The following is a 9,345-nucleotide window of genomic DNA, read 5'->3' as shown; positions in this document are numbered from 1 at the left end:
AAGATTAAAAGTTAGGATGATTACTAGTCACATCGTTAGTTGAGATTGATAATTGTCAATAGTTAATAATTTGGATTATTAAAATCCAATTTTTCTAGAATATATAATAGCAAATAGAACATCTAAAATTCAGGACATAGAGGGTCAACGAGTTGTTGACCCATACAATGTTTATCCTATTATACACTTTAACCACTCTATCAAACTGAAAATAACATATTGTCCAATAGTTTAATCATGCATTTCCCCATATGGGAAAAGCTTTTATTTAGCAAATTATATGACAAATTAGACAGTTGATATGTTTTACTTCATCATAGCTTTTTACAAATTTTGGAGCCAATTTGATGATAGATCTTTAGAGCCTTGACATCGAGTAGTCCATAGCATCCACAAGAAAATCTATTAAACAATAAGACAAAATTTTGAATTTTTAAATATGTAATGTGAAAAATAATTAACAAAAAGAAATGGTACAAGGAAAAAAGCACACCCGCATCTTCCTTAGTGAAGCATAGTGGTGGAGTGATTCTAAAAACATTTCCATAAAATCCACCTTTACCAACTAATACCCCCAAATCTGAAAAATAAATAAAGTTTATATGTCATTTAGTCATCAGGCAATTGTTAACACCGGTTAAAAAACACAACTTAAGACCCGTCATTTATTATTGATTGTATATTATACTGAAAATTACCTTTCATCATCTCCATTATCTCCAATATTTCAGTCTTTGCTGGAGTTTTGAGCTTGTGATCAGTAACAAGTTCAACACCAAGTATTAACCCTCTTCCTCGGACATCACCGATAACTTCAATATATCACAACATAATTATATTTGTTTACTAGATTCTAAAATTTACTACTTTAAACCATGGTTGTAAAAATCGAAAGGCGGATTCAAGGCGGCCAACAAGGGAGTTGGGAGTACTCGAGGAGTACTCGGACATGATACATATAAAGAAAATTAATTTTAGATATTATATATTATGTCAAATATCAAATACTTTACTGATATTATATAATACAAACAAGAAGTTTGGTGCCGCAAAGTCCCGATTGGGCCACTTTGCGGCTCCGTATTGGTCCTTTTCGGTTTGTTCTAGTTTTGGTCCGTAACAAACGTAATGAAAACCGAACAAATGTAAATTTTGTTTTGTTTTGCATTAGTAATGATACCATAACGAACATGATGGAAACCGACCGAATTCGACTAGACTCAACGCATTTTGTTTTAGTTATCGTAACAAACATAACGAAAATTGACAGGATGCTGAATTTGTTTGTTTATTTGTTTTAGTTATGGTACCGTCACAAATTAATGTGACATAAACCAACCGTATTTGTGAAGACTCATTGCCTCAAGACACAGGATTAACAACGATCGGATTTTATCAACGCCCGAGTTTTACCAGTTGACGTCACCCCATTGGTCCACCTCAAATTATTTTTATTTTTATTTTGGTTTTAGTTTTGGTACAATAACACGCGTAACCGGAACCAACCGAATTTTATTCGACTTACCGCCTCAAGACTTGTGACCGACAACACTTTGGTTTTACTATTGCCCCGGCACGTAAAACACTAGTTTATAATAAAATCTGTGAATATCAATATAAAAAAGAGAAATGCATTTTTAAATACTAAATTATTATAAAACTTGCTAATCATTAATTAAAAAATGATATTCGTTCTTTAATATTATATAAATATGAATTTTGTTTTATTTTTTAAGTTAAAATCGGTCCTAATTTGCTACCTTTGATTGATTCTTCGTAACTAGAGGAGTTAAAGAAAGTCGTCTCGGTAATACACCTTGTAGCGATTACTCGTGAAGTACTCAGCTTTGTAGGCTACTTTTAAAACAACATTGCTTTAAACTATAAAAAATTAAATTTAAATGTGAAATGTAGAAGTAGAACTTACTTTCATGCTTATGTTTAAGAGCAGTAAGTCGTTGTTTCAAGTATGATCCAACAACATGAGCATTTTCTTGAAGATTTTCTCTTTCAATAACTTTTAGGACAGCATGACCCGCAGCAGTACAAACCGGATTTCCACCAAATGTATTGAAGTAACTTCGACGAGTTAAAACTTTTGCAATTTCTGGGGTAGTAACCACTGCACCAAGTGGAATCCCATTGCCAATACCCTGATAGGCAAGATTGTAAGTACATTTGGATTATCCCTTTACTTCAGAATTCGGGTTTGATATATTATTGTACCTTTGCCATTGTGACAATATCAGGGACAATTCCTTGGTTTTGGAATCCCCAAAAGTTGCTTCCGGTTCGAGCAAATCCAGCCTGGACCTCATCCGCGATCACAAGCCCTCCGGCTTTCTTAATACTCTTATAAACCGGAGGTAAGTAGTTTGGGGCCAACTCCACAATGCCACCAACTCCCTATACCAATCAAAATATAAACAAAAACAAAAGCAACGATTAAAATGTGTATGTAGCACACAATGATGGTCAAAACAAATTCATATTGAACCGACGGTGTGCATATATTTTTAAATAATCTAGACTATTTTCAGTTTATCATATATTTTTATTTAACTTTTTCTTGACAAATTATATATCGAATACTTCACCTGAATCGCTTCAAAAATGAAACCGGCAACATGTCCAGATGTTCCAAACTGTATCAAGTCATCGACGTCTTTAGCATACTTCTCTCCATCAGAGCCGAATACTCCTCTATACGGATCCGGGTTTATTGCATGATGGACCCCATTCTAGCGGACAAATGAAGAAATAAGATTAGCAACCTCCCATAGGTTTAAAATACCACCCTTAATTTATATAATAAGCATGATGTTTTTTATTATATTTTTTGTACTATAAGTGATAGTTAAAAACACTAGATGTCATGTACATGACACATAAAGTAGTTAGTGTCTACTCTTTACTAAGAAATCATAATTATTTGATGAAGACACATTTGTCATTTTCCTTAAGATAAAGGTGTTGCCAACTTAAATAATTCAAGTAACGACGTATAACAATGTTGTATCGCTTATAAAACGATGATATTTATGACAAAATAAGCATTAGAAAATGGCAAAATAAGCTTTACGAAAACGCAAGCAAACATAGCGTCTAATGTATTTCAACGGTAGAAACGTTCCAAAATCATAGCATTCAAGATAACCATCCATCAACAACCTCATATCTAAATTATAAGGGAGTAACACAAAAAGAAAGTTATTTGACTACGCATAAGATCCTCCATACCTATCTTAAACCACATTTAGGGGAAACAACCCAACCGTCCAATAGTTGAGAGGTTATTATTCACCCCATACTCATATTTTATTTTATTTTTTGAATTAAAAAAAAGAGAAATAATAATAAAATTTAAATAAGAAAGTATTATTAGTTGAATTATATATATATATATATATATAAGAGGGTTCAAATAAAAATAAGGAGTTTCCTAGTAATGGTAAGAACAAAAAAATTTTGACATATGGCATTACAACCTATGGTGAAATAACTATTCTAGGAAACTATGTCGGTTATAATGATAAAAGAGTAATTCTAGGAAACTATGACGGTTTTTGGTAATTTTAAATCTCAACCATTGATTGACATGATCAAATGGCTATGATTTATTTCTAGTTTTCCTAGAGAACTACTTATTTTTAGGATAACCCACACACACACACACACACACACATATATATATATAATCTATATAAACGAAGACATAAAAATCTTACGTGTCGCGATGTGGTCGCTCCCCCTTTTTTTTGGAGTCACCAGATTTGCTTGATTTTTAAATGGAGGTTTCTCATGCATTTGACCCGAATTCATGGGTATAGGTCTTACCAAACCCAGATATTCCTTAAACGGGTTATAACATCTCATTAAATTAAAAATTATTCTCACCAAATTATTTATGTAAAAGTTCTATAAAATAGGATATAATAAAAAATAATATCTTATTTATTTTAAAAAAGATATATATATTCTTTAAATTAAAAAACCAATTTGATAGTAAAAAAATAAACGGGTCTTGGGTCTCATCAAACCATAAGTATATTATTAACTTTCATAAATATTATTTATAATTAAAAAACCAATTTCATAGTAGAAAAAATAAACGGGTCTTGGGTTTTATCAAAACCATATAGCTTTTAAACCGGGTTATAACATCTCATTTATTTGTGAAACAATTTATCATTAAACCATAAGTATATTATTAACTTTCATACAATAAACAAAATATAAATTAAAAAAATAAATAAATATTATAACAAATAATATAAAACAACCTCGTAATACGTGGGATACAAACTAGTGTGTGTGTATATATATATATAAGGAATGAGATGTGAAAAGTTATGTAAACTTGAGAATAAATTTAAAATATGATCACTTTCAGTTATATTTAAAGGATGAGATTGAGTAGACTACATAATGCTAGATAACGACTTTCATTACACGATATAACAAATCCATGTGCTTAAAAAATGAACAAACTAAAATGTAATGTTTTATAAGTTTAGGATTAATAAATAAAAAGTATGTAGAAGAAAAACACCCTACTAGTGTTTATTGGTTTATTTTATATTTAAAAAACAAAAAATATAATTCAAAATACCTGAATAATATTGAATTTCCAGTTAGACTGTGCAGTTGCCCCCATTGTTGCAGCTGCGTTCCCATGGTACGCGTTCCTCAGTGATATGATATCTTGGCAACCTGTGTATAATCGGGCGATCATCATCGCTAGCTCGTTGGCTTCCGTGCCCGAATTGGTAAAAAACACCACCTGCGTATCATGTGTATTCTATTACTTTTGAACTATTTTAAATAAGTATTCATACCATCTTATCTTATATAAATAAAAATTAATCAATTGAATAGCTTTTAGATTTGAAATACGAACGATAATTTTTCATCAAACTTATAATTATTTTTTTGGAATGACCAACTAAGTAACGCCGAGTACTCCGTACGCGGCCCCCATTGGCTAAAGGTAGCCTGAGCCGGCCATGAGTCCGGACGGATGGAGCCCCTAGCAGTCCACCAATTGAGGGATTCCCCGGATAAAACCCGACCCCCACGCCCGCCAAACGGCACGACAGCGAGGAGCCGGTAAAACCGGGTGAGATCAAGACTCAAACCCTGGCTTGGCAAGTCAGGATCATCCTCATATCTCCCATATAAATTGGTGATAGTGAGGTTTCACTAGTAAAGTGAGTGCTCTACCATTGAGCCACGTCGAATTTATATCAAACTTATTAGTTATTAGTTTTTAATTGAACAATATTAGTTTTTAATTGAATTAACCTAATTATTATGGTAGTAGATAGCGTAAGCATTGGTGACAACTATATCATAAAACACTAACAACCAGACAAGGATGAGATGTGCCAATTTAATCCATACTTTTTGTCTCTTTAATATTCATTTGTGGGTCCATTTTTTTATATCATTGCACCAAGAACATGGTGTTCAATGAACCTAGACAAGCCCCAAGGGTACTTATCATATAGTTGTACCAATAGTAGAGAAATGAATGTTACAATAGATGGTTGACTCGGGTGATAGTTCCAAACGCTATCGAAAACAGGTATGATATATACCTTGAGGTCGTCGGGCATTTTTCCTGCAAGGGCGGTGGCAAAATCGGTGATGGAGTGGTTAAGATAGAGAATGGTGGAGTGTTGTATGGTGGTGACTTGATTGATAATGGCTTGGACCACATCAGGGTGACAATGACCACAATTCACAGTGGCAATCCCTCCAAAACCATCAAGATATCTTCTCCCTTTTTCATCAAACAAATACTGCATCTTCCCATGTACCACGTTCAACTGTTTCATCACAACAATAATTGTACATCAATATGGATCATAACATGTATTTATATTTCATATATTTGGAAAAGACACATTGGATTACAATAACTAAATCAAACAACTGACACTACCTTCCTTCAAAATAGCAATCGCTTCGTCCGTCAGCCTAATAATGAGGCATATAACATATTGCTAACGTCCTTGACGTGTCATGTCATCAAGGGAGGACCAACGTTCTAATTAATTAAAGTGGGATACTAATATGGCTAATCTGTATTGTTAAATTATCTCATAAAAGACACCTACCCTAAAAAATCAAAATTTTTGTATGAAAATCAATCATATTAACAAATTATATAAAGTTTTAAAATATTTTAAATTTATGAAAGAATTTCAAAATATTAGCATACTATATTTTCGAGTCTTTAGTGGTTTAAACTTTAAAAAAATAACATGGATTCAAATTTGAATGTTTATCTATAAATGTGAGTTTGTTTAAAGATTATTTGATAAGCTGAATATTGATATAAGTTGAAACAAGAAATACTAAACTTAGGTGACACATTGTAAGTAAAATAATTCAAAAAGTAATGAGCATAAAAAAAACAAAATTTTGATTGTATTATTGGTAATAATATTAGGGTTTTTTTTTCCAATAATTATATCGTACAAAACATATAATAGGGTAAGAAACAATTGGCTATTTACCCTTTATCAAGTATAAAATTTATAGATTTAATGTTGTAAATTATAAAGTTATTTAAAAAGTAATGAACGAAAATTATCAATTTGATAGTGAATATATAAATTACTTCAAAATTATTATCAGTTATTATCAAATAAAAGTTAAATGGGACCCCGTTGCCCGTTGATTACCTTATTGACTTGCTCGTTGATTACCTTATTGACAAAACGTCAATTTTAGGAAAAAAAAGACTTACTGGGAGAAAAAATATACCTTAAATAACTAGAGGTTCACAAGAAAAGATATATAATTAAATTATGTTGCGTAACGTATGAAAATGATTAAATGGGACCCCGTTGCCCGTTGATTACCTTATTGACTTGCTCGTTGATTACCTTATTGACAAAACGTCAATTTTAGGAAAAAAAAAGACTTACTGGGAGAAAAAATATACCTTAAATAACTAGAGGTTCACAAGAAAAGATATATAATTAAATTATGTTGCGTAACGTATGAAAATGATTAATATATATATAGAATTCTTTGATTGAATTAAAAAAAAATACTAAAAAGATGCGAACCTGATATTAGAAATTGATGCTTTCATAAATGATAATAAACGTTATAATATCTTGGAATAATGGAAGAATATTGAATATGATTTCGAAATTAGTTAAAACATGCATAAAATTTGATATGATAACATTTTTTAATCACTAACGGAATATGATACCAGATACGGTTTTGCAAAAAAACGCCCTGCTTGCGGTGCGCGCATATAATGTATATATGTGTGAACCCTCGGGTGGGCAAAAGTAAAATTACACTAATTTTGACGTTATTTTACTAATCTCGTGAAAATAACGTCAAAAGTGGCGGAAGGTTAATCAGGCATCATGTGGTGGCGTTGATAGCCGAAAGACAAGGGCACATGCACCGATCAGCCGGTGTCCCGATGATTGAGTGCTATGTGCCTTATGTCCAAGGCTTGATGCAAAACTACTATCGAGCCGGGGATCTCACCGGAAGCAGCCTCTCTATCCCTATGGGATAGAGGTAAGGCTGTCTACATCTTACCCTCCTCAGACCCTACCATAGCATTGCTATTGGTGGGATATACTGAGTACGATGATGATGATGATGATGTTTTGCAAAAATGTAACACAAATTTACAATCATTTGTATATTAAATTTCTACAAATACTTAATTTGATATAAAAAAACAACCGTGACGTGTTACATGTTTGTCTTTTATTTAAGTTTAATCTTCTTAAAGTTAATCTTCTTATTATAAAATTGACAAAACTGACAAAACATGTAATTTAAGACGCTGCAATCGGACATGAACTGACCGGTTTTTTGTAGAAGTAGAACATGGAAGGGCTGAGGAACTGATTACGCTTGTGGAGGATCTCATCGGCAGTGGGACCCACGTACGCCGGGGGAGAGTAATCAAAAACAGGTATAATCGGGACTCGACCCGATTCTGATCCCTCAACCGATGATCGTTTTTGAGCTTGTTGCGAAAAACAGTGACTACAATTTTGGGCGGATTTAACTCCGCTGGAGGTTAGCCTTCGTAAGGAGGATGCAAATTTGTACATGTTGTGTTGTGTGTATGTGCTATGATGAAAACAAAGAAGGTGATATTATTTATAGAGAAAGAGATATAAGGGTTGTGATGCTTATGTGGCAAGCAACATGAATTATGTGCTCATCCCACTCCCTAATTAGTAATAATAACAAACAAGTTATCATGATTCATTTAAGTTGGGCCAGACTCTAACCTAGCATTAGTAATAAAGTTTGAATAGTTTTACACGTTTGTACTATGTACTTATATTAGTTTTTTTCCTTTTTTTTAACGGTCGCTCGGATCATTTACGGGTCAAAGATTCACCCGATCATCTTCATTATACTCTTAGGAGAAACCCACAATAGATGAGAAATTTAACATTTGTCAATTTTCAGACCCAAGAAACCCGGCCCGTTTAAATTTTATTTTTATTTTATTAATCTCAATTTTCGTTTCATGAATTTTGTGTAATTATTTCTATGCAATTATACTTTCACCACCTTTGTAATATTGCATACTCATTTAAAATAATCATTATCAAAATAACTTATACTTAAACTTTTCCCATGCAAATCACCAGAATAAATCTTGGATTATTATTATTACTGTCTTTTTTATAAGTTGTTTTTTAACTAATAAAAATAAACCAATGAATGTTTTAATTAAAAAAAATTATTGAAAGAGTTAAACACTTTGAAAACCTTTTAAACCATTTTAATTTTTGTTTTTTATTGTATTAAATATGATTAATTTTCATAAATTCTATAAGTTATAACAACTCTATAATTTCACTATAAAAGGAGGACTAATCCTCAATTATTTTCACCCCTCAATACTATAAGACCACAGTCCCGGTACCTTATTTTAGTGTTGGATTTACTCATAAATATAGTTCTAAATATCAGAATGAATTAAAAACTTTTTGCAAAATAATAAAAGTTAACCATTTCTTACAAGCCATACAATACTTGTCTTTAAACATCACAAATTATTTCAACATAAAACATAAAGCACCATGTCTTCCTTCTAGAGATGTCAGCCGTTCAATCCATACCATGTGTCATCATCAAGCCAGCTCATTTAACCTTTTACATGCGTGCATACTAAAATTCAGCTACGCTGAGTGAATTCTAGTTAATCAGACAACATACAATACATTCACATACTTATATACATACTCGAGGGCATATATACACTTAACCTGTTTACCTTGCTTTCATACATACATTCGTACATTCATTCTTTCATACTTTCTTTAACTTACACAA

The 9,345-nt window shown here is 31.9% G+C and overlaps 1 protein-coding gene across 1 annotated transcript; it reads right to left on the bottom strand.

The window, feature by feature from the left end:
- Nucleotides 1-216: 216 nt before the first annotated feature.
- On the bottom strand, nucleotides 217-8,228 carry LOC143554249 (alanine--glyoxylate aminotransferase 2 homolog 2, mitochondrial-like). Its single transcript, XM_077044047.1, has 9 exons — nucleotides 7,854-8,228; nucleotides 5,601-5,831; nucleotides 4,613-4,783; nucleotides 2,598-2,741; nucleotides 2,227-2,406; nucleotides 1,928-2,153; nucleotides 699-812; nucleotides 494-580; nucleotides 217-402 (listed from the first exon to the last, which is right to left on the bottom strand). The coding sequence occupies exons 1-9, from the start codon at nucleotides 8,103-8,105 to the stop codon at nucleotides 359-361; spliced, it is 1,449 nt and encodes a 482-aa protein (XP_076900162.1). The 5' UTR covers nucleotides 8,106-8,228; the 3' UTR covers nucleotides 217-358.
- Nucleotides 8,229-9,345: the final 1,117 nt, after the last annotated feature.

The sequence above is a fragment of the Bidens hawaiensis genome, unplaced genomic scaffold (genome assembly GCF_021521415.1).
Source record: "Bidens hawaiensis isolate Kalapana, Puna unplaced genomic scaffold, B.hawaiensis_p1.1 tig00017570_1, whole genome shotgun sequence".
Taxonomy (NCBI): Eukaryota; Viridiplantae; Streptophyta; class Magnoliopsida; order Asterales; family Asteraceae; genus Bidens; species Bidens hawaiensis.
The sequence above is the reverse complement of the archived record's forward strand: the minus strand, read 5'-3'. Positions and strand labels throughout refer to the sequence as shown.